The 25959-nt window shown below is 43.1% G+C and overlaps 1 protein-coding gene across 4 annotated transcripts in view; it reads right to left on the reverse strand.

Moving 5' to 3' along the window:
* Positions 1-339: 339 nt before the first annotated feature.
* LACTB2 (lactamase beta 2) overlaps positions 340-25959 on the reverse strand; it is a 54606-nt gene continuing 28986 nt past the window's right edge. For 3 of the 4 annotated variants that reach the window (XM_078786433.1, XM_068130247.2, XM_078786434.1), the window contains 5 exons: positions 25502-25622; positions 17797-17975; positions 11952-12100; positions 4856-4937; positions 340-666 (listed from right to left, as the gene is read on the reverse strand). In XM_078786433.1, the coding sequence (XP_078642559.1) occupies positions 620-666; positions 4856-4937; positions 11952-12100; positions 17797-17975; positions 25502-25622 (578 nt within the window). In that variant the 3' untranslated portion in view covers positions 340-619. Of the gene's footprint in view, positions 667-4855; positions 4938-11951; positions 12997-16870; positions 17976-25501; positions 25623-25959 lie in introns of all 4 variants that reach the window. The other variant, XR_013624906.1, reaches the window with a different exon arrangement.

A 25959-nucleotide genomic window follows, 5' to 3' on the forward strand; every position in this document is an offset into this window, starting at 1 on the left:
ACTTATGTAAATGTGATATTTCAGTTTTTTATTTTTAATAAATTTGCAAAACTTTCTAAAATCCTGTTTTCTCTTTGTCATTATGGGGTATTGAGTGTAGATTGATGAGGGAAAAAATGAATTTAAACGATTTCAGCATAAGGCTGCAACATAACAAAATGTGAAAAGAGTAAAGGGGTCTGAATACTTTCTGAATGCACTGTATAATTACCTCTAGGATCTTCGGTTATTGTCCAAAAAAGAAAATACCAGACAGTAGTTGAGAGCAGAAAGACAAAGTTACCGCAACGAAGCTCATAAAGTTGCGATTCATCGAATGACTAAAAACAGGTGCAGAACTAAGAGTGCATTGGAAGTTTATTAAATGTTTTTCAGATTAACATTTGCCTGACCCGAAATAAACTCGTTATGAGTGTTTATCGTTTGAGAAACTTTTCATGATAAATTGACAATATTATATTAATTTCTGCAACACACCTTGTAAAATCCGTGGTAAAATTAAAGTAACAGAAATTAACTGTTTCTACAATCACAAGTGCAATAAAACCGCTCATTGTTACACGTGGTTACATGCGGTTTAATGTTCTTGTAAATGTATTGTGCAATATGCATCAACGCATCACAAACGGCATCGCCATTGCTCCTGCTTCCCACCTTCGTCTTTAACTGCAACAGACACGTTCACGAGTCGGGCACGTGGAAGAAAGTCACTTTGGATGATCTGGACGATGAAAAATACAAAACTATTAAATAAAAGAAACTTATGCAAAGGATCTAGTTGCGAATAAACAAGATATTTCCTGGAAGAGTTTGTTGGATTCCTTTCAATCTCTTCCAGGAAGCTCTGTGGTTTAATGGTTGGAGGTCGGTGGTTCAAACCCTGGCCGAGTCAAAACAACCGCTTCAAAAGTGGTACGTGCTGCTTCCTTGCTTGACCCTCATGTTTAAAAAGGATTGAGCACGGGCAAGCAATCATGGGTTGGCAACACCAGCCGCAGGCTTCTATGGGCCTTATGGCCTCTCCTCCTGCATGGAAGTTCCTTGTAAGGGAACTCGGATTTTTCCTGCACATCACGTCCTCCATGAAGAAAGGCCACAACTATTTGATTGAAATCCAAAGGTATTTCAAATTCTGAGACTCCTCTAACAATGTACGATCTAAAACAGTTGAAAGAAACACAACTTACTTGCTTAATATATGGAGTGAGACTAATACAAATTATTTTGAATGAGTTGGAGGGAATGAATAACAAGTTTGACAAAACCCTGTGCAACAAACTACTGCATTTAGAGAAAATAAACGGTGCAAAGTAGTGCAATCTAAGGGTGCTTGAGCAAAGACTATCATTAAGGTATCGACAACAAAGTTTGAAATTTATGAAAAAAACCAAATAATGTGCTTCTCATGGAGCACGCCTGAATAAATGTGATAAAACACGTGGGAATACAGTTTTACATGTCAATCTTTTTATTTGTATACATAGCCATGGCTCGTTGAAGAGCGACAATTAGTACATTGAATGGATCAGGACACAACAAGACAATAACCCTAACCCTAACTAATCTTAACCCTATCCCTAACATAGCCGTGGCTCGTTGAAGAGCGACAATTAGTACATTGAATGGACCAGGACAATAACCCTAACCCTAACTAATCTTAACCCTATCCCTAACATAGCCGTGGCTTGTTGAAGAGCGACAATTAGTACATTGAATGGATCAGGACACAACAAGACAATAACCCTAACCATAACCCTAACCCTAACAACTAACCCGAACCTTAACCTTAACCCTAACCCGAATGAGAGAGTGGGGAAACACGAACATCATTGGTTGAAGGCCAAGATAGAGGCAGACTTGGACAAACAATGGGTGTGGGGAGGAATGAGGGACAGGAGAGGACGCATAGGGTGGACAATATGGACAAAGAAGGAAACTCTCAGGAGGGAAACTTGGAAGGAGGAGGGTTTGGGGTTGGGGGGCAGTAACGAGGGTAGGAAATATCATGGTTTTGGATGATGTGGTGGTGAACAGCTGTCTTCAATACATGGAGGGAAGAATGAGATTGAAAAAAATGTGGAAGTTGGTTCCGCATGTGGGAGAAAAGGGGAACAAATGAGTGGAAGTGAGTAGTGATCCTGGATTTGGGTAGTTTAACCAGAAGGCGGTTGATGGTGGACCATGTGTGTCCTGTCGAAACCTGGTGGGTGGACAAAGCACGGAAAGAGCAGAGGGTGCAAGACCAGAAAGGAGGCAGAATAAGACAGAGAGATCACCGACCTGTCTGCGATGATGAGTGAAGTGATAGGCACATAGACTCAGCTTCATCACGGAAGATTCCAATAATCTTAAATGCCTTGATTTTCATGGCTTCAAGCTGATGAAGATGCGAGTCAGAGGAGCTAGGCCAGAGGGGAGAACAGTACTCCATCAAGCTGTGGATGAAGGCCTTTTAGGTGGAGAGGAGTGCGAAGGAAGTACTTTGTTTGACGGAGGATGCCCAGTTTAGAGGACAACTTTGAAATTTGGCGGCTAGCTAGCAAATGATGGTGGCTAGCTTTAGAGGCCAACTTTGAAATGTAGTTTGTCCAAGAAAGAAAGCCGATAGTGACACCCAGGGGTTTGAATGACTGAACTTCCTCAAGAGGATTGTAGTAGATCAGAGGTGAACTAAACAATTGAGGAATGAAAGGAAGACAATGACATGAATGAAAGTGTAAGTGAATGTGTGAGTAAAAAAAATAAAAATCAGGATCTTCAGTGAGCAAAGGGCTTAATTCACCCATAACATGTGACAGTAAGTTGGTACCTCAAAAGATAAAGGAACAATACTAAGACAATTCTATAGGCAGGAGAAAATAAGGGGAAAAAAGGTTATTATGTCATGCGTTGGGGAAAGGAAATATAGGTCCTCCACTTATAAGGGAAGCTACCAGGCATTGCACCGGGCTTCAAGGGACACCATGGATGTCCAGGTTCAGAAACCCACCAATCAGGGTGGAAGGGGTGGAGTTACGGGCTCCACCAATCGGGAGCTAAGAGACCTCCAAGATTTCCCCCTTCCCCTCTGGAGGGTGAACAAAGGGATTTTAAAGAGATTGATTCTCTCTCTTGGTTCGTGGCATCACAGGCAGTCATGGTTTTTGCATGCTCTTGGTCAAAGGCGGTCGCAGTTGTGCTGGCTCTTGGACATTGTGGACACTTTGCTCTCTTCCCGGTCTCTCTCTTGCCCCACTGAGTACGTGGACATTAGTGCTCATGGCTGGTCTCCCTCTTTCTCGCAGGCCTCTACACCTGCATTGTTACACTCCGGGCCTGTCTGACTCTGCCTGGATTGTTGGCCTGGCACGTGTGCTCCTCTCTTGGCCTGGGTCACTCTAACGTGCTGACGATCGACCTCACTCTGCCGGTCCGTGTTGGGATCATTGTTACCTGCTGGTGCTTCTCAGTGGCAGCAACGGGACGTTTGGCACCACGAGGAGAGGGGTTTGAGAGCACGTAACCTTTGTGCTAGCAGGTTCCTTCGTTGTTCATTTATCCGTAGTAATCGTAATAAGGCATAGAACAAGCTAAGTTTCTGCTTCTCGTCCCTTTTTTCTTTGTTATTAAAATAATCGTATTGTAAATATTTGTAATAAATCAAATTGTTTAAACGTTTTCCTTTCTTTCTGTCCGTGAATGTCTCTTCTCGATTGATCCGCCATTGTTCGTATCCAGTTTAACATCGACTGAACGGCTTTAGCATTATCACTCTGGCGGTGAACAAAGGTTTCGCTCGGCCGTGTAAATTTCCATCAGGGAAGAAAGGAAACCGCAGGTGGGTATGTACGGTACGTTCTCCAATCGGTGTTCGTAGTTGCTGATTCGCAACCTGCTAAGCACAAAGTTATTCGTGTGCGGCAGCCGCACGTCCGGTAAGTTCGGGAGAGAGCGGAGGTTAACCCCCTCATAGTAAACCCGAACCCCGGACCATAACACATTCGGTGTTCAGGAGTGGAATTCCTCCGAGCACCATAACAAATTGGTGCCGGGAGTGAGGGAGTGAGATTCCGCCCTGGATACCGTAACAAGATATATATATCTATCTATAATTCCAGTAATCTCTGTCTGTCTGTCTGTACGTCTGTACGTTTGTCTGTGACCGCTGTTTCTCGACAACCACGGGTCCGATATACTTTTAACTTGCCAGGTATATTGCTGGGGACCCGAGGATGTGCCTTTTCAAGGTTTCATATTAATCGGACAATTACTTACCGAGCTATGTCCAAAAAACGATTCAACCAATCAGAGAGCAGCGAACGATCGCGTGTGCCGAACGTGGCGGGCACACTCTGCCTCGGATGGCACATTTGAGAGCGTATTCATTTATTTCACGTTTGCAAACTATGTTGGCGTTAAACTATGTTTTACAACTAATAAAAACGAATTTGCGATTCATTCGCTTTCCTGCGCGTTTGTGCACGCGATGGCGATTTCTTTACCAAACTCCGGAAGCCGTTCGCTTTGGACCAAACCATTGCATGTAAATAGAGGGGGGGGATTGTCACCACTCGCAAGCCGTTCGCTTTGGACCAAACCATTTCATGTAAATAGAGGGGGGGGGATATAATTTTAGATATAGATATAGTACGGGCATGCCCTAGTATATAACAATTTAAGAAACAGGAAGTAAATTCCTGCATGGGCCTAGTGTGAAAAAATTCTGACAACCCGGGACTCAAACCCAGGAACCTCATCACTTACGCGGTGACAGCCCACTGAGCTATTGAGTCTCCGGGATATCCTCAGAGATTTCTCACACTAACACTGCGAGCATTTATAATGGCTCATAAAAAAAATAGGTATCAAAACTCACCAATCTTTCCTTCTTCTTCCAATTTCTTCAAATGCTGATGAACATTGACAATTGCTAATTTCACAAGGTTGTTTGGAATGTCCTGCAAATCAAAAAGAACAACAAAACAAACAATATACGTACACCAACAAACAAATAATGCACTGAAAAACGTTTGTAGGAAATTATTAACGATTTGTCTGTGATTACAGCTTCATTTGTTGAATGTATAACACAATGGCATGAGAGTTCGGGATGTACACCTATACCACAAAAACAGTGAGTGTGTGGGAGAGAGAATGAGTGTGTGGGATTTCTCAGGATTGAAAGACATATTCCAACATACTGATTTTTTTTTTGAGTGAAGTGAAAATATCTTCACTCCTTGCTGGTTCACTTTGACTCCAGCATGAAATGATGGATCCAAGTTTCATAAAGTTCTTCTCAAGTCACCTGTTAGGCCAAACTCAGACGGCATTGATTTGTAGTCTTTATGAGTTTTTTGTTTGCTAGTAATCGCTGCGGTCGCAACTCCTGCAGAATGATTTGCAATAAAGTTTGCCTTATTTAGTCTTTGATTCAATAACCTTCACTCAAGGCAGCAGGTCTTATGTGGATGCCGTTGATTGATCTCTCATATCAATTTGTCCACCTTTTGACCTCATTTCCTCCTCAAAGGTTCCGCAACTGTACCCAAGTACTCTTTTTCCTGAAGTCATTACCATTTTCTGGGGTTGCCTTGTTAACCAGTCCCACCTCACACACTCATTCTTAACAAAAATACAATCGTTAACTGGACACGCTACTATTATGGCCTACTGCTATTATGGCCCATATGCCCATATCATCCGTGCACCCTATTACGTCAAACACATTACCATTATCCGTAGCTTCATTGATTTTATTGACTAACTATTAGAATATTTAACAACCACTTTTGTGCACAGTTATGGATAAATTGTGTCATTGAAGGTGAATATTAAATAAATTTCAAACTATATATTGTCCTGCTATATATTGTCCTGATTGTCCGCTGGATGACAGATAACCGAGACAGTTTTACTCCAGAGGCGGCACCCCGAAAAATGCCCCGTATCTTTGTCGCACGTGGAATGAAGGGAGGCAAAGCGTTTACCTGAACGGAACACACGGGTTTATTCCGAAACCAGAAACAAGTAAACACGACAGTACATTCAAAAAATAATTTATTTATAAATGCAGGAGAGGTAAATCAATATCAAAAATAAATCAAATAAATCAATAATAAATCAAAATAAATCAAATCAAAATCAATATCAAAATAAATGTTGAGGTAAATCAAATTCCGATCTGAGGTACCTCCTCACAGACTCAAAAACAGACAAGGGGACAGATTAAAGGAAATAAAATCCCTTTTTGGCCATCCGGCACTCAGCTTTGGCCTCAAGTGGCCCTTTTTGAGGAGAATGGTAGTGGCGAGGCTCAGGAAGCATATAAGATGGCTACCGCCAACGAAAAGCCCGCTCGTCGAAGGTGCCCAGAGCCATGGGGCGAGCAGTGAAGACCGCCTTCTTTCAGGTTCCACTGCCTGGGCGAGCATAACGCGGCCTCCAGCTCCCCCAAAGAGCACCACAGCATTAACCTCTTTATAAATGCTGCCGACGCAACAAAAGTTCAACTAGCCCTCCAAAAGCGTGCACACTTAACTCAGCACCAAAATGGTCAACTTCTTGTCGGACACAGCAGAAGAAGCGTACTCCTCTTCCACCCGATCGAGAACCAATCGCGTCCCTCGGGGCGTGGCCTGCCGGCCTTCTTCTCCACCCACTGATCCTCCACCTCTACTGGGCAGGGCCTTTTGCCTATAGTGTTCATGTGGGCGGGGCTGAGTTGCCGTGAGTGTTCATAGGGCCGGAGCTGGTTGGAAAACGTTGTTTAATGGGGGTTTTCATGGCCGGCCTAAGTAAATGTAAAACTTTAGGGAAAACGACAGAGGGAAAATCACATACTAGGGAAAACTAACCTTAATCCCTAACTAAATATCACTGCTCCACCTCTCGTGTGAAGACACATAAACAATCTTAAGCTATAGTTTCCCTACTTAAGTACATCGAGATTTCTCCTATGCGTCCACAGTCCATGCTACAATTATACAATCCTACCTTTACTATGGGACTCTTTCATCTACCCTCATAAACGTAACAATATTCCCCATGGCTAGTCGATTATATGTATGAAGTTTTGCATCGATCTGTTAAGGAGTTCTGGAGAAGAAGATTTTTTGCGTTTCTATTTTCAATCCAATATAGCCACCAGACCACGTGACTGATGACATCATAATTTTAATCTGCACTAACATTGCATCGTAGATCAGATATGTGAAGTTTCAGATTTTTCGGATAACGATTTAAATTCAAGCAATTACGGCTGAAATACCACTTTACCGATGACATCATTGTTATCATCCTATATACCCTGTGGGGAGTTGACATATGCCAAGTTTACTTTTTTTTTGTTGTGCGGTTTTGGAGAAAAATGTCCAAATATTTTCCTTTAATCCAATATGGCTGTCATACCATGTGACCTTTTCTCAAGTCTCGCATTGATTGGACAAGCGGTTGCAGAGAAAAAACATTTTCAAAGTGAAAATATATAGACGCGGACACACAGGCAGACAGATAAACAAGCAGGCAGGGGTGTTGCAATAGTCTCGGGGCGAGACTAATTAACCACCGTTAAGCTTTCAGCGTGTTTTTGATAAGATTAGTCAAAGTAGTGCCACCATGTGCAGCTTTCAAAGCAGAGCTATCACATGTTAGTATACAATAAGCAAATGTAAGTAGATCACATGTACATATAGAAGAAGACCACTGCTTTTGCATCTTCAGATGCATATGGCTGCCGAAGCAGTTTTTTGACGATAGTACACGCGCAGACTCTGGGAGGGGCAGGAAGGGTCATTCCTCTTTGGGGTATATAGATTACAGTCGATCTATGGTCTGGTCTCAAGAACATTGGGTGTGTGTTCATTTACCAAGTTTCTTGTGAAGAGATCGCCAAGTGGTTTAAGCATTTGAGCAAGCTCTCCATTCAAAACCCTTAAGGAATGGCTGGCTTGGCAAGCGCTAGCTAGCTGTTTGGTAAAGGAGCACAACCTGAGCTTCTCCCCTTCAGTTTCGCATGAAACAGCAGGAGCGAGTTTCAAAAGTTCGCTACAAAAAATGCCACGGTAGCGGCAGAAAGGGCCATGTTATTAACCCAACATTTGTGGGTTATATAGAGTACAGTAGATCTTCGCTCAGTTTTGCAAGTAAACCTTACTTCACGGATGTCGGCATTCCTCCAAATTTCTTCATTTAGTGTTATAAAGAGCATTAGCGACTGTTTAAAAAGCTAAGCATACGTGTTTGTGGTGTGTAATATTTTTACTTCCTGTAGAAGCCGTTGCTCCCACAGAAACGCCATTATAACTATAAGCTATTTATACAAGGTATCACTGCAGGAAAAACGCCTTGGGGAAGTGGGACATTATCTTACTATAATTCACCAAATGTCCGTCCGTCTGTCTGTCTGTTCAAAGGTACCGTAAAAACTGCTGAACCGATCGCAAAGATATTTTGGGTGGATAATCCTGGGATCTCCAGGAGTAAAATAGGCTATTTAGTTTTCCCAATTTCAGCTTTATTCTACAGCATTCTCTGGTTTGGACTCCCGCATAACATTAGTGTTCACATAACGTTCATTGTTCTCATTGTGACGATGTTGTTTTCCCGGGTGCCGCACAAATGGCTGCACCGATCGATGCACGGACTCGATCGGACTCGGTGACCTCGGACAAAGACCTTTTATAAGGACACGGGTTGAATCCCTGCTTGGGAGAATTCTAACCCATTTCAACTGAAGGAAACACGTTGATTGGACAAGCGGTTGCAGAGAAAAAACATTTTCAAAGTGAACACGACATAGCGATTGTGAACACGATTATTGATCACGATCATCACGATCATAGTGTATCGATCACTGTGGGACATTTGGTGAATTATAGTAAGATACTGTTTAGATTTTGATGATTTGCGTGTGATATGATTTAACGATATTTATATGAATCGTTTAAAATAAAAAAAGCCTTCAATTTCTGATATTTTACCTGTTCATTTGGGCCTCCCAATTGAAGCCCCACCCACAGGGCGGCGGGTACCGTTGTGGGCGTTGAATCCCTGCTTGAGAGAATTCCACCCTCCTCGCCGCCATCACGGCCGTCTATCCAACTTACAATCCCATGAGATATGCGGAAAGGACGACCCAAAACCAATATAAACATCATTAAACATCATTCGTATGTAAACATCATTAGAAGTAAATAATGACCTCGGGAAAAGTTCAAAGACATTTAATCTCAACATGAGAGAATTCCACATATCTATTTGGGCGGTGAATACGCTAACAGATCGCTGTCTCCATCGATCTTGCCAAGGCCGTAACAGCTATCGGCTCAAAATCCTTTTAACTGTTCATTTGGTAGTTTTTACAATGAAGGAAACATTAACGATGTTGTTAAAAGTTTATTTTGTGATTAATTGGAGTTATGTTGTTTGGAATGAAAAAAGAGATATCGAGTTCAAGTGAATGACGACATGCCGTGATGGTTTCTACTTTCTGAACGTGAACTTTGCGGATCACCATATGCAGATTCGCCACGGTCCCACGATCGATGTTTCTATACGTGAACGTACCCGTTTGTTTGCGAACGGGTACGTTTTTCATGGAAGTCCTTCACGAACCTGCTGTCCATGTCTGACGTGCGACTGAAGGTGCTACAGGAATGTGGAATTTATTGGTTTCATGCTTTAGCATTCGTCGTATCTGCATTGCCTGTTTGCTTCTCGCCTCCCACCCGTGCGTAGCATCCACACACACGGCACGTGTATGGCACACACACGTAACATCCATACACGTGATTGTGTGGATGTGTGGCATGTGGGACATTTGGTGAATTATAGTAAGATACTGTTTAGATTTTGATGATTTGCGTGTGGTATGATTTAACGGATGGTTATATAAATCGTTTAAAATAACAAAGCCTTCAATTTCTGATATTTTACCTTTTCATTTGGGTCTCACAATTGAAGCCTCGCCCGTAGGGCGGGTACCGTTGCTAGTTAGTATTAATATTGTTTTGTAATAACATTAACAATATGTGATTATCATTAATTTTGTTATTAATGTGCGCTGAGTGGGTTCATAAAAAATGTAGCGGTCTGAGAGGGTCATTAACCAGTGTGGCAGCTACATTCAAATGTAAGGTGTGCACAGAGGGAGCTGCAGATGGAGGAAATGTTGAGTTGGATCTTGGAGACAGCGTGAAGCTGGAAGGTGTGAAAACATTTTGCTACCTCGGAGACATGCTGAATGGAGAAGGTGGATCAGACTCAGCAACGGTTGCTCAAGTGAGATGTGCATGGAAGAAGTTTCGGGAACTGAGTGGCGTGCTGATGAGGAGGGGAGTGTCGTTGAAGCTGAAGGGAAAGGTGTATGCTGCATGTGTGAGAAGTGTTATGATTTATGGGAGCGAGACATGGGTCATGAATGTAGAGCAGCAACGAAGGCTGGAAAGGGTGGAAATGCGAATGGTTCGGTGGATGTGCGGAGTATCGTTGAGAGAGAGGAAGACAAATGATGAATTGCGAAAAATGATGGGAATAGAGCCTGTGATTGATGCTGTGAAGAGGAACAGGTTGAGATGGTTTGGTCATGTGTTGAGGAAGGATGAAAGTGACTGGTTGAGAAGAGTGATGGAAATGAATGTAGAAGGAAGTAGAGGACGGGGAAGACCGAGAAAGACTTGGCTAAAGATGGTGGAAGAAGAAATGCGGGCAAGGGGGTTAACAAGGAGAGATGCAGAAAATAGGGCAAAATGGAGAAGATTGTCATGGGGACCGCAAGGCTAACCCCCGCTCCAGCAGGGAAAATGGCCTTAAAATGCCTGTTGTTGTTGTTGTATTAATTTTGTTATTAAAAGCGTCTTTGGAAATACGCCACGATAAAGCTAATTTAACATTGATATACACCTCAACGTGCAACCCCATTGACGGCAATGGCGGGCAAACTCGCTCGGGGGGGGGGGGGGGGGGGGAGAAAACCCCCTTGGGAAGGCTGGCAAATGAATACGCTACAACCTTCATTGTGTAACCCTTCGTTATCCTGTTAAGTTTGGTTGAGATTGGATAAGTAACGACAAAATGTATTGGCATCAAAAATTCATCAGGCAGACACAAATGGCGTATTTTAGTATGATTGGGCACAATCCTGGACAGGTCACCACTCCGGCACAGGATACTTGAATGGCTCATTCTTCCCAGTAAACTGGTAATCATTTTGCCGACCTCGGAAGGATCACAGGCTGAGTCGATGCACCTGGTGTTATTTCAACAGCGTGACAGGCGCTCAAACCTAAGACCCTAAGATCTCAAGCCAGCCACCTTAATCGTTAAGCCAACACCAGGCTAAACATGTATATATAGTAAGTAAAAATTGTAATATGAATACTGAGGGGAAGAAGAAAGCAATGCCAATGGGGTACCAGCTAGGACACGAGATACCAAGATCAAGAAAGCAATGCCAACGGGGTACCAGGTAGGACACGAGATACCAAGATCAAGAAAGCAATGCCAATGGGGTACCAGCTAGGACACGAGATACCAAGATCAAGAAAGCAATGCCAACGGCGTACCAGGTAGGACACGAGATACCAAGATCAAGAAAGCAATGCCAACGGGGTACCAGCTAGGACACGAGATACCAAGATCAAGAAAGCAATGCCAATGGGGTACCAGGTAGGACACGATATACCAAGATCAAGAAAGCAATGCCAACGGGGTACCAGCTAGGACACGAGATACCAAGATCAAGAAAGCAATGCCAACGGGGTACCAGGTAGGACACGAGATACCAAGATCAAGAAAGCAATGCCAACGGGGTACCAGGTAGGACATGAGACACCAAGATCAAGAAAGCAATGCCAACGAGGTACCAGGTAGGACACGAGATACCAAGATCAAGAAAGCAATGCCAACGGGGTACCAGGTAGGACACGAGATACCAAGATCAAGAAAGCAATTGGTTGAAATGAAAATGTTACCGTGTATACAATGCTGACAAGATCGCTCGGTGTGTATGAACGACTTGGTTCAGCCTGCATCGCTGACAGCAGCTGCATCTCCCTGTGTTCTCGATGAGTTATGTAATTCTTGAGCCACCCAACGGCATCTTTCACCACAGGCCCATGACCTACATAAAAATACATCTTGAATTATTGCCGTTTCCAAAGACTAATCTTGCCTCCAATCAATAAAAACAAATTTTAACAAAACCCCCTTTCTAGCGGCATGCCAGGTTTAGAATGCCAAGGAAATGTTATTGCTACCTCATAACACTCTCAGCAAGAGTTTCTGCTTCATATTTCCTCCCAATCAGCTCCTTTACTTCACAAATGAAGGCAGAGCCAACACTCATTGATATTAAAGCACAGGTCTTGAACACATCTCTCAGTGCCCTTCCTTTCCCGGAGCCGCCTGGAATCCATGACCTCTCCACCCAATAAGATCAAGAGGTTGCGAGCTACCAATGACACTGTGCCTCTACAGTAGACTGGGATGACGTCATAAAAATGTGCAAAGACCAGTCCACTCAATTGGTCTGGCAAGGCTACTTCCAACTGTAAACAAGACAAAGGCATTCATAAATCAGTGGTTGCTTCTCTTGTCTTATGACGAGATCACCATTGTGGAATTTGTCTCGGTCACCTAACTCTCCTCTTCTCCTTCCTCTTCGTCCTCTGCAAACTCTCCACGGAGTAGAGCTCTTGATGACATCACATACACTCTACCTGAGGACAGAAGCCCCAAGGCAGAATTTTTGATTTGAATATTTTCTTAGTTCACATTATCCAGGCACAGGAGAATTAAGGGTCAAAAAACCTTTACACAACTGTTTGCTTCGCATCAAAACAGGAGAATCTCTCACTAGTCGATGTGTATATGCTTCACAGTATTCCGCTATACTGCGCAACATTACAACAGCAAGGAACATAAGTCTACTGGACAGGAATTAACAAAAACGTCTCAGGCAGGACATAAGCCGAGCATTTGATAATCTACCCCAGCCGGTAACCTAATATCAATTAACTAGCGGGGTCACCCGTGGGAATCCCACGGGCATGGATGTGTGTGACATTTCGACATATTGAGTTATATGCTGCACATTCATTTTTACAAAATGGTTACTGGCAAGTCATCAGATCCAGAAATGGTGTGATGAACACAATTTATTTATTTCACATAATATGTGACCCCTCACTCCTCTCCACCTGACACTCTCCTGTCTCCACCTGACACTCTCCTGTCTCCACCTGACACTCTCCTCTCTCCACCTAGCACTCCTCTCCTCTCCAAACCCTCACATCCCTCTCCTTTCCAATCCCTCACCTCTCCAATCCCTCACACTCCTCTCCTCTCCAATCCTTCACACGCCTCTCCAATCGCGCCTCACACTCCTCTCCAATCGCGCCTCACACTCCTCTCCAATCGCGCCTCACACTCCTCTCCAATCGTGCCTCACACTCCTCTCCAATCGTGCCTCACACTCCCCTCCAATCACTCCTCTCCAATCGCGCCTCACACTCCTCTCCAATCGCGCCTCACACTCCTCTCCAATCGTGCCTCACACTCCTCTCCAATCGTGCCTCACACTCCCCTCCAATCACTCCTCTCCAATCGTGCCTCACACTCCTCTCCAATCGCGCCTCACACTCCTCTCCAATCGCGCCTCACTCGCCTCTCCAATCGGCTTTCCCCGTCTCGTTTCTCTCCTTTTTCTCCCGTCTCGTTCTTTTTCTTGCTCCAAATCGGCCCGTCGGAATCGGAAATCGGCCCGTCTCGCCCGTCGGCCCGTCGGAATCGGAAATCGGCCCGTCTTGCTTTTGTGCTTGTGCGTAAATAAATTGTGTTCATGACACCATTTCTGGTGTTGGGCTAGCGGCTAGGGTGCCGGCTTAGGATCCTGGGTTCGAATCTCGGTCGATCGCCGAATTAATGCCAGGGGGGTTGACTCAGCCTGTCATCCTTCCGAGGTCGGCTAATTGAGTACCAGTTCACTGGTAATTCCCTGTTTGTCGTTGAAGGCGGCAAAAAGGGTTGGCGTCAGGAAGGGCATCCGGCCGTAAAACATTGCTTCAAAAAGGGGACAAAAAAACAACAACTACCACGGTCCCCGAAAAGGCCAACCCCCGCTTTGCGGGGAAAAATGGCCTCTAAACGGTGGTTTTTACACCATTTCTGGATCTGATGACTTGCCAGTAACCATTTTGTAAAAATGAATGTGCAGCATCAAACTCAATATGTCGAAATGTCACACACATCCATGCCCGTGGGATTCCCACGGGTGACCCCGCAAGTTTGCATTGACGTTCGTCGATGGACTCGTTCGCCCGTCTCATTCGTTTTCTTGCTGCATCCTGTTCAAGTCTGCGTTCTTCATCGATCGTCTCATTCATTTTGGAAATAGAAGTTTCCACGCAGCGCATGAATTGTCACGATCCTCAAGAGGAATTTGTCTCGTAATCATCAAATGATAAATGGCAAGTAAATTATATTGTGGAAAATTAAAGATTTCAAATAAACCTATTTAAAGTGTATTCGCACATAACTAATTTTAAAAAACGAAGAAATATCTCTCGGTAATTTCCTGAAACATATTTTACTTCCGGCTAATAATGTTGAATTAAATAAAAACGAAGAAATATATGTCGGCATCATTGTTGACGTTTTTGTGACGACTGTCATCAAACGAAAAAGTAATATATCTTAACGGAAAAGCAAAAGCGAATTTTTAATATATATCGACACGTTGCCATCGGTGTCATGTTGGGCGGTGTATGATACACCATGACGCGATTTTTAAAAATATATCTCTGCATTTTCCCGCGTGTGTGGAATGTTCTCAATTATTGCTGACACCGAGTCCAAAACCATCGATAAAAATGAAATCATATGGTGAGTTAGATTGGAGATAAAGGCGTGAGAGAGACAGAGACTCAATGGCCTTGAAGTTGAAGTTACAGGCGTTTGAGAATTCATTTCGTTCTATAAACGGCAACTTTCATTGGATTTCCTTCCCGTTTTTTTTCAACCGAGTCGAAAACTATGTTAGCGACTGTGAAAAATGAAATGATATATCGAATTTTTAATACTAGGGCATTGCCCGTACTATATCTATATCTAAAATTATATCCCCCCCCTCTATTTACATGAAATGGTTTGGTCCAAAGCGAACAGCTTGCGAGTACGGTGACAATCCCCCCCCTCTATTTACATGCAATGGTTTGGTCCAAAGCGAACGGCTTCCGGAGTTTGGTAAAGAAATCGCCATCGCGTGCACAAACGCGCAGGAAAGCGAATGAATCGCAAATTCGGTTTTATTAGTTTTAAAACATAGTTTAACGCCAACATAGTTTGCAAACGTGAAATAAATGAATACGCTCTCAAATGTGCCATCCGAGGCAGAGTGTGTCCTCCACGTTCGGCACACGCGATCGTTCGCTGCTCTCTGATTGGTTGAATCGTTTTTTGGACATAGCTCGGTAAGTAATTGTCCGATTAATATGAAACCTTGAAAAGGCACATCCTCGGGTCCCCAGCAATATACCTGGCAAGTTTCAAGTATATCGGACCCGTGGTTGTCGAGAAACAGCGGTCACAGACAAACAGACGTACAGACGTACAAACGTACAGACAGAGATTACTGGAATTATAGATAGATGTATCGACACGTTGCCGTCGGTGTCATGTTAGGCGGTGTATGATACACCATGACGCGATTTTAAAAAATATATCTGCATTTTCCCGCGTGTGTGGAATGTTCTCAATTATTGCTGACACCGACTCTAAAACCATCGATAAAAATGAAATCATATGGTGAGTTAGATTGGAGATAAAGGCGTGAGAGAGACTCAATGGCCTTGAAGTTACAGGCATTTGAGAATTCATTTCGTTCTATAAACGGCAACTTTCATCGGATTTTCTTCTCGTTTTTTTTCAACCGAGTCTGCGACTGTGAAAAATGAAATGATATATCGAATTTAAAATAGATATCGACACATTGCCGTCGGTGTCATGTTGGGCGGTGTATGATACACCATGACGCGATTTTAAAAAATATATCTCTGCATTTTCCCGCGTGTGTGGAATGTTTGTGGAAAATTAAAGATTTCAAATAAACCTATTTAAAGTGTATGCGCACATAACTAATAAAAAAAACGAAGAAATATCTCTCGGTAATTTCCTGAAACATATTTTACTTCCGGCTAATATGTTGAATGAAATAAAAACGAAGAAATATATGTCGGCATCATTGTTGACGTTTTTGTGACGACTATCATCAAACGAAATAGTAATATATCATAACGGAAAAGCAAAAGCGAATTTTTAATATATATCGACACATTGCCGGCGGTGTCATGTTGGGCGGTGTATGATACACCATGACGCGATTTTAAAAAATATATCTCTGCATTTTCCCGCGTGTGTGGATTGTTCTCAATTATTGCTGACACCGAGTCTAAAAGTAAAACCATCGATAAAAATGAAATCATATGGTGAGTTAGATTGGAGATAAAGGCGTGAGAGAGACTCAATGGCCTTGAAGTTACAGGCCTTTGAGAATTCATTTCGTTCTATAAACGGCAACTTTCATCGGATTTTCTTCCCGTTTTTTTTCAACCGAGTCTAAAACTATGTTAGCGACTGTGAAAAATGAAATGATTTATCGAATTTGATTTGAAATAAAACTGGGGGAGAGCAAGACACCACGGGCCTACAAAACAGGACTCAAAGCTATGCGAGTTAATAAAATGGTGGATATTTGTTTATAGCCACTCCCAGAATGGGTGGAGCTATGGGTGGAGCTACTCTGCAAACCGAGTAAGCCACACCCCGGACAGACACCCAACAGATAGACAGACAGACAGACAGAATCATCTACGGCTATTATAATATAGATTACCGATTACTGGTAAAAATTCTCATGCAGGGCAGACATACGTCACCTGATAAGCAAGGAGGTCATACTGCTTTATATTACTAATAGTTGTTCAAGATAAAGATTGTAATCTTCCGAAGACTATTCAAGCTCTGGTACAGGAAGGTAGATGTGTGGAGAATCATCAGCTGGGAAATGAATCCAACATCCATCAGAGGTCTTGACTCTTCATGCTCAGGAACCTCTCCAAATGGTGGGTGCACAACTGTCATTGCGTCCACGGGTCACCCAATGAGAGAGAAGGAGAGACAAAGAGAGATGGAGAACGAGTTAGAGAAGGGCAGAGAGAATGTAGGAAATTCATCACCTCCACCTGCACCTCCAGACTTTTTTTCTTCCCTTTACAGGAACGAGGATCATTGAAGAGCAAGGCAGAACAGACAGTGGCACAAATATCCAAAGGGATTAACAATAAAGAAAAGAGGAGAGTGAGGAGTAAACCCTGAAACTAGCAAGTAAGGTGGTTGGGTTAGGAAAGGGTAATAAAGGGGTAATAAAGTAATAAAGGGGGTTATGAAGGGGTTGGGGGTAATAAAGATAATGCGTCCGAATTGGGGATGACATGAGGTGGCGATGCACTACGTGAATAAAGCCCGCCAGGGAAGAGAGACACTTTCAGCAATGAGATCACCTCCACAAATAAAATCACAACAATAGCATTATTGATAAGGCATTTTTGGACAAATACGTTGCCCAAATTACTGGTGATTGCTATTTCATGGAAAGGCGATCACTATTGATTCGTATAAGCGTGATCAGCAATGACTGCAGATAAAAGGTGAAGATTTCGGTGTTATTGGTTTGCCCTTTTTCTACCGATAAGTAACCACAATACAATTTACAAGTCTTCAAAGATAACCTCCAAAAGTAGAGCTGGGAAATTGATATACCTGGGTAAATAAGAGAAGGAGCAAGATTCAATATTGTTTTTAGTGAGTTCATGTAGTCACGAAGGTTCTCGAACACCGCTGTGGTTTCACCGAGCACGCAATCTCCTGACAACACAGCTCCTTCCTCCTCGAGCAGCAGAGCCATGTGGTCGTCGGTGTGTCCTGGTGTATGCAGCACCCTGTGGGAAGTGGGGCGCAGAAAACAAAGCAGTTGATGAGCCAGAAATTTTGGGGAAAAGTTTCATAGGATGTGAATTGGGCAAAACAGATCAAACCATTAAATGTAAACCAAATTCAGCCTCCAAACATGTCAATCTCTACCAGATATCAAGAGTAAACCGTTAAACTTTTTTGTATGCATGTTGCCAGAAGCTTGTAAAATGAGGATATTATTGACGAATCATTTTCAAGAAACCATCTTTTATCTGGGAGTATAGACTGGGCTAGATGACAATCTCTGATCTAAACTATAACGCTTGCTTTGATATTATGGTAACTTGGACCCACTGGAATAGTGGCAGATAGTATGTGCTCTCAAACTGTTTGAAAACATTCTTGCAATAAGCTGTTATGTTAACCAGTGCATCTGGCTTGTTAAATGCACAAGTTAAAGGGATAGTGGTAACAAACATGAATAACAACCAATTCCAACACGAAGGCATCAATTAATTGCCAAATACTCAACTAGAAAGGATCTGAAAATGCAAAGCCCATCCCGCATCTGCTTTGTATTCAGACTTTTTCTTCCGTATGCTGAACATAATGAATATGGCAAAAAAAACAAAAAAAAACATTTCAGTGACCCAATATGCAAATTCTTAAAATTTCAGGTCAATCGGATGAAGATTGACGATTTTATGCCACCTTGACCTTTGACCAAATTTTAAATTTGTCTTTTCCATATTCTCATAATAAAGCTTTGTTGAAAATTTGATGACAAAACTGAAATGGTAAATTGAAATGTCAGGTGAATCAGATTGAAAATTGACACAGCTCAACTGAAATATCTATCTTCTATATATATAAAAGAAAGTTTTTGTTTGTTTGTTTGTCTGCACGCACTAATCTCCTGAACGGTGAAAGATAGGAGGAAACCTCTGAAACAAAAAATGTCGGGACGGGCCCCGGGAAGGTTATAGGCGAGGTGGCGAGGCCAGTCGAGGCCGCTTCGGCCGGGCTGGGCCCATTTCGCAATTAAAAGCTGAGCTGAATTATAGTAGTCATTCTTCTACGGCCGCGAGTAAAAGCTGAATTATAGTAGTAAATTCATTCAAAAAGAACTAAAAATGCCGGGACGAGCCCCAGGAAGGTTATAGGCTAGGTGGCGAGGCCGGTCGAGGCCGCTTCGGCTGGGCTGGGCTCATTTCGCAATTAAAAGCTGAGCTAAATTATAGTAGTCAATCTTCTACGGCCGCGAGTAAAAGCTGAATTATAGTAGTAAATTCATTCAAAAAGAACTAAAAATGTCGGGACGGGCCCCGGGAAGGTCATAGGCTAGGTGGCGAGGCCGGTCGAGGCCGCTTCGGCTGGGCTGGGCCCATTTCGCAATTAAAAGCTGAGCTAAATTATAGTAGTCAATCTTCTACGGCTGCGAGTAAAAGCTGAATTATAGTAGTAAATTCATTCAAAAAGAACTAAAAATGTCGGGACGGGCCTCAGGAAGGTTATAGGCTAGGTGGCGAGGCCGGTCGAGGCCGCTTCAGCTGGGCTGGGCCCATTTCGCAATTAAAAGCTGAGCTAAATTATAGTAGTCAATCTTCTACGGCCGCGAGTAAAAGCTGAATTATAGTTGTAAATTCATTCAAAAAGAACCCGGGCAACGCCGGGTGCTTTCAGGTAGTCACAAATATAAAAATATATATCAGAAGAAATTAATAATCAGAAGAAATTAAATAAGTTACGGACGTAGCTTCAGGACAATCTTTTATTTTTGACAAGCTTTCGGCCAAATAGGCCTTCTTCTCAGTCTGCAAGAACAGCAGGCGTGCATAAAAGACATTGGTATGATATTGATACATAAATAAAATACATACAAAAAGGAGAGAAATCATTAACGGCCGCTCACGTTCCTCAATTTCAAAGAGAGTGAGTTTACAGTTGATACAGTACACGCGTACATATAGAAACACATACATGCACATATGCATATACTGTTTATTATACATGCCTACATTGTTAATGACATATGTAAAGGTGAAAGGGATGTTTTTAATAAAAACATAGGAGCAATACCCCTGGCGCACACCTGGTATAATAAACAATATACTGCACTGACTAAAGGTATTTTAAACCAATTTCAATGGTTGCTAGAATACAGGGCATCATGTAGAATCATACTAACGTAATCATAAGACTTTAAACAAACAAACAAAAAAATACATATTTGGGGGGCGGGGGGGCAACACCCACCCCCTCCCATCCTATATGCCTTTTCAGACCTAAATTTTTCTAATGCCTTGAACAAACATTGGTACATCACGGGTGATGAAGGTTGCGGTGAAGTTTCATTGAAATTGTGTGTGTTGGTTCAGAGAAGACTGCAAATACCTATTTTGGTGGGCAACCCCCAGTAGACCCCTCACGGCCCGATTTTTTTTAAAGCTGTGAACAAACTTTGGTACAACACGGGTGATGAAGCTTGTGGTGAAGTTTCATCGAAATATTGAGTTGGTAATAAAAAGAGAAAAAAAAAAGAAGAAAAAAAACAGAAAAAAGAAAAACTTTTTTTCAGGGAAAAAAGCAAATTCCTATTTTTGGGGGTCAAACCTGGATCCACTTTGACCCTGGTAAACCCCCTTCGACCCCGATTTTTTTTATTGCCGTGAACAAACTTTAGTCACAACAACAAATATCATTTGTGCCAAATTTGGTCGCAATCCCATCAACGGTTTCGGAGAAGAAGTTTCAAGTGTTTGCGGAGTGACGGACGGACGGACGATGCACCATCGCATAAACTCCCCTGAACTTCGTTCCAGGTGAACTAAAAATAAAGTGAATGAGTTACGGTGGATGAGTTGAGGTGGAATGAATGAAATGGAACATTCGTTAATCGTCAAAATTTATGCCATGAGGGAACCTTGTCTGAAGTTTGTGTATCATAAAGACTCACGTGTCAGAATTTTGGTGTGTTATCGATTTGCATTTGATTAGACGACATTCACATCTCTGCCATCGAATCAAATGCAAATCGATCACACACCTCGTGGTTCTGGAACCGTAGTTTCGAAGTCTCCTGGCACTGATGTGGAAACTCTTGCCATGGGGATGAGCCAAGACGTAACGCCAAACATTATATTCAGAAACAGGAAGAAACAGCCAAAATGACACATCAATCTCATTAATTTAATCTCGGACCAGAAGTATGCAAGGCTTTGATTTGATGTTGAATCAAATGTTGATAGTTCGTGAAGTCGTGCTTTTCCTGTTGGTTTTTCATTAGAAACAAGTGGGCTCCATATGTCTCCCTTGGACGTCTTGGTGCACTCTTCCTGTTCGTTTGTCATCCGTGGCCTTCACCTTCATGGCTGCTACAGCTAGCTTCGCATTGTTGAATTATGTTCGACAAGAATCGTGCCACGCAGTCAAATTAGCCATCGCCTTCTGTTGAACGCCACCTTCCTCATCAGGTGTTTCGACGTCCACAAGCATGGGCATGCATCCAAGACTCCAGGTTCCTGGAATTTATAGAGATTGTCCAAAAAAGACTCATAAGCACTTTCAATATCTTCTTTGGGGATGACTTTGCTATCATTTGTGCCAAGTTTGGTCGCAATCCCTTCAGCGGTTTCGGAGAAGAAGTTGCAAGTGTTTACGGACTGACGGACAACGCGCCATCGCATAAGCTCCCCGGAACTCCGTTCCAGGTGAGCTAAAAAAAGCAAATGCACGTATATTTGTCTGTACCTGAGGGAAACACCTTCAGTGGCGATAGAAGTGGCGATTCAAGACTCTGCTCACCTTCACTCTTTCATACCTCTTTTCTCTGGAACAAACTCCCTCACTCTCCCTCTCCTCCCTCCAGGTCTTTAAAACAGCTGTTCACCACCATCTCTTATCTTCCCCCATCCAAAACCTTTATCTTTTCTACCCCCGCTAATTCACCCAAGATCCACTTTTTTGAAATACCAATTTCTTTCCTGGAAGTCCTGGCAGTGTCCATATGTATTTTGTTTTTACCTCTCCCACCGCCCCCCCCCCCCCCCCCCCTACCCATGCCTCCTCCCCCAAAGCCCTCTCCCTCCCGCAGATCTCCCGATGTCCCTGCTCTCCATCTTAATAATAATAATAATAATAATACATTTATTTTATATAGCGCTTTTCAAGAAGCCCAAAGACGCTTTGACAGAGTACAAAAAACAAGTGCAAAAAGACAAAAATCAACAGGTAAATAATCAAAGCAAAAGGAAGGAGAAGGAGAAGAGATAGTCAGGGGTTAAATGCTGTGGGTTAAATGTTGAATGCAGTGTTGAACAGGTGGGTCTTGAGTGATGTTTTGAATGTGGTGAGTGAGGAGGAGTCTCTGATGGTGTGAGGTAGTAAGTTCCAGAGGGTGGGAGCAGCGATGGAGAAGGCCCTGTCCCCCCAGGATCTGAATTTGGTCCGGATGGGGGGGGGGGGTCAGGAGGTTGGTACCAGCAGAGCGGAGGTTGCGGGTGGGAGTGTGTCTGGAGAGGAAGTCAGTCAGGTAGGATGGGGCCAGGTTATGGAGGGCTTTGTAGGTCAACAGGAGGATTTTGTACTGGATTCTCTGGGGGATGGGGAGCCAGTGAAGCTTGTAAAGGACGGGGGTGATGTGGTCACGGGTCCGGGAATGGGTGAGTAGACGGGCAGCGGAGTTCTGAATGTATTGGAGTTTATTGGTGATTGTTGAGGGTGAACCATAGAGGAGGCTGTTGCAGTAGTCCAGACGGGAGGTGATGAAGGCGTGGATGAGGGTTTCTGCAGCCATGGAGGAGAGGGATGGACGGAGACGGGCGATGTTTTTCAGGTGAAAGAAGGCTGTCTTTGTAATGTGTTTAGTGTATTTGTCGAAGGAGAGGGTTTGGTCAAAGATGATGCCAAGATTCCGGATGTGAGGGGAGGTGGATACTGGGAAACCGTCGATGTTGAGGGCAAAGTTATGGGTGTTATGGATTTGGTGAGCGTTTTTGGGCCAATGATGATTATTTCAGATTTATCATAGTTAAGTTTTCAATGATGAACAATCAATGATGATTATCTTGTTCTCCCGCTCCCTTTATCATGTTTTGTTTGTCCGATTGTCTTTTTGTGATCAATGTTAGCTCTTACACGAGCCTCGATCTTGAAAACAAAAAACATAAAATAGAAAGGTGTAGCCACCTCCATATTCAACGGGCTAATCCTGGAATGACACTCGGGGTAGCATGTTCACTTTAAGATTGACTGCAAACATCCCATAGGCTATACACGTCTAAACCTCCCATGTCTTCCTAAACAACAAGCAACTTCCCTAACCCTGACCCGAACAACTAACCCCAACCCTAACCCCATTTAGAAGATTTAATTATTTTGGGTTATTTAGAGGTACCTGGTTTGGCAAGATCTACGAGCTTGAAACGTTTGGCCAAGGTAATTGTTTCATATTTGACATCTGTGAAAAATAACAATCTGTTAATCCTTTGTTCTGTAAAAAAAATAATCTGTTAACAACGGTCATGGTTAACCCATTTGAAGGGGACGAGGTCTGAACCACTCATTTCAACCACACATCAAACATGTTTCACAAGAACTACCTGATAACACAAGGGATAGTGGAGAAGGAGGAAATGGAGGTAAAAGTGAAACCATGATCTAAAACAAAAATCCTGCCCGTCAGCACAAAAGACATCAGACAAAGTGAGATAAGGAAGCCTTTCGTGGATTTGTGCCACCAGAACAAAGGTTGGCCAACGGATCGCTAGCGGAGGGCATCAAAACCACAGGAAACGTATGGAGATTACAATATGACCTGCTTGAAGTGTGGGCCCAACATTGATTTCTGAGTTAGCTGGACAGAACCTTCAGTATTGTTTGCCTATAAAATAGAAGCCAACATGACAAACATGGCTCAATGGTGTACAACAGAGAAATTCTCACATTAAGTCATGGAGGTCACATGTAGCACAGCTACAAATGGCTCAACTTTACGAGGAACCAGAACGGTTGGGATAGCTCGGTGGTGACCCTTGAATTAAGATGGATTTCTCATGAAAAATAAGTAAATAAAAAGGAACGTGACCAGAAGCTGTCATCCTGGTTATTTGTAAGCAGAGCAGTACATCAAAGAACGAAGTATTTGGAAGGGGACATCAAGCAGGCCGAGTTATTTGCTTGTACTCGATTGTGGATGTTCTTTAAAATAAATCACATGGTACTTTTCAAAAAGTATGGGCTACTGTGTGCTGGAACAATGGACAATTTAAAAATGTTGCCACCGGAATCACTGGATAAACTGCTATGGCTGACCTTAGGTTGTTTTTAAATCAACACTGCAGGGGGAAGAGTCGAGCCCAAGAATGTAGAGGGGCTTCCGAGGAGAAAAAGCAAGGACAGAAAATAGGAAATAATAACAAATAATGAGATCTAGACGATTGACTCATGAATTGAATTGTTGCAATTTGCTAGAAGTCCGGAACACACTGATGGGAAAGCTGTTCCAAAGAGGGATTACGGGGGAAAGAGGAGTGGAAGTGCGCTTGGTACACCAAGTCTGTTTCCCTTTTCTCCCGCTCGATATTTAGCTCAACACTAACAACGTCAATTTTCCCACTAAGATCAGCCCCCAGCCTGTCCTATCAATTTCTCATGCCCTGCCTCAGCCCGGCTCCCATCTTAGCCATAAGCTGTGTTAACATCTCAATTGGCTGTTCATTAGGCCCCTGCTGCTGTGTTTGACGTTGACCTGCTGCCTTGTGTCACTGGTTCGTTTAGGGGCACTGGGGTAACTAGTAGGGAATCAGAGGCTAGCACACAGTAAGGGTGATGACACGACCGTGCCTTCTATAGGTCCCTCCTCTACAATGTCTTCTTGAGCACAGTGACGTCCAAACAGCACGTGCTCCCAGGTCCAGCTCACCCAAACCTGACATAGTGTCTGGCTGCTAACAAATTTTACACTTGCAGTGCACTCTGCAATCTCGCTTTGAGGTAACGGTTTCCTGTGCCTCAGGTCCAATCCCACACTCCTGACACCAATGTGACTGTGATGAAATATGATGTAATGTCTCGAGCTGAGTGAGGAGACGATCCGAGCGAAGGGACGACCTTGAGGGAGCATATTTAAGCTGCGTCCATTCCGTGTGCTATCGGGTGGCATTCTGTATCCCAGTGCTGTAGACTCCTGAGATTTAACAGGTACTGTACGTAAATGCTTGCTTGCAGGAAACTAGAAGGAGATGTATGCTTGATTGTTTTCTTTGTGGAACTAATAATCTGCATTCTTGTGTTATAGGATGTGTAGAGATAGAGTTCAATAAAGCCTCATTTCTTGGAAGAGATCTGAGTTTTATTTCACAACAGTGACGGTCGTCCCCTCGGATAACTCCGCACGGGTTCGGGCAGTCACCTAGTGACCACGATAGCCAGTCATCCCTTAATACTACAAATGCATTATTTAACCCCGAGGAGTCAGAACCACAACAATTTCCACTCATCCTAGGGAGAGTAGACAGTACAATATATACAACGTACATATATTTATCTGTACCTGAGGGTAGCACCTTCAGTGGTGATCAAATCGCCATGCGATAGAAAGGTGTAGCCACCTCCATATTCAACAGGCTCCTCCTGGAATGGCACTCGGGGTAACTTGCTCACTTTCAGATTGACTGCAAACATCCCAACTCCAAATTACATTTCCTTTATCGACCAGAAATTGGAAAAAGCATGAAGTGCACAATAGAAACTTCGTGAACTGATCATCAAATATTAAGGCAATGATAACATCGTTCACTTATCACATCACTTTGCTACAACGTACAATCTAAACAATATCCCAACGAACCCTTCAAAAGATGCGTCCATTTCTTTGATATAGAAAGAGAGAAATTAAGGTAGTTTGTTGGAGTTCACACATGATGAGGTAAGCATTAAACTCTTTTCTAGGGCATGTTTGAAGGCACAAACTGATTGTTTGATGTTTGAAGGGACAAATATATAGCACGA

The sequence above is a fragment of the Myxine glutinosa genome, chromosome 11 (assembly GCF_964187855.1).
Source record: "Myxine glutinosa chromosome 11, kmMyxGlut1.1, whole genome shotgun sequence".
Classification (NCBI taxonomy): Eukaryota; Metazoa; Chordata; class Myxini; order Myxiniformes; family Myxinidae; genus Myxine; species Myxine glutinosa.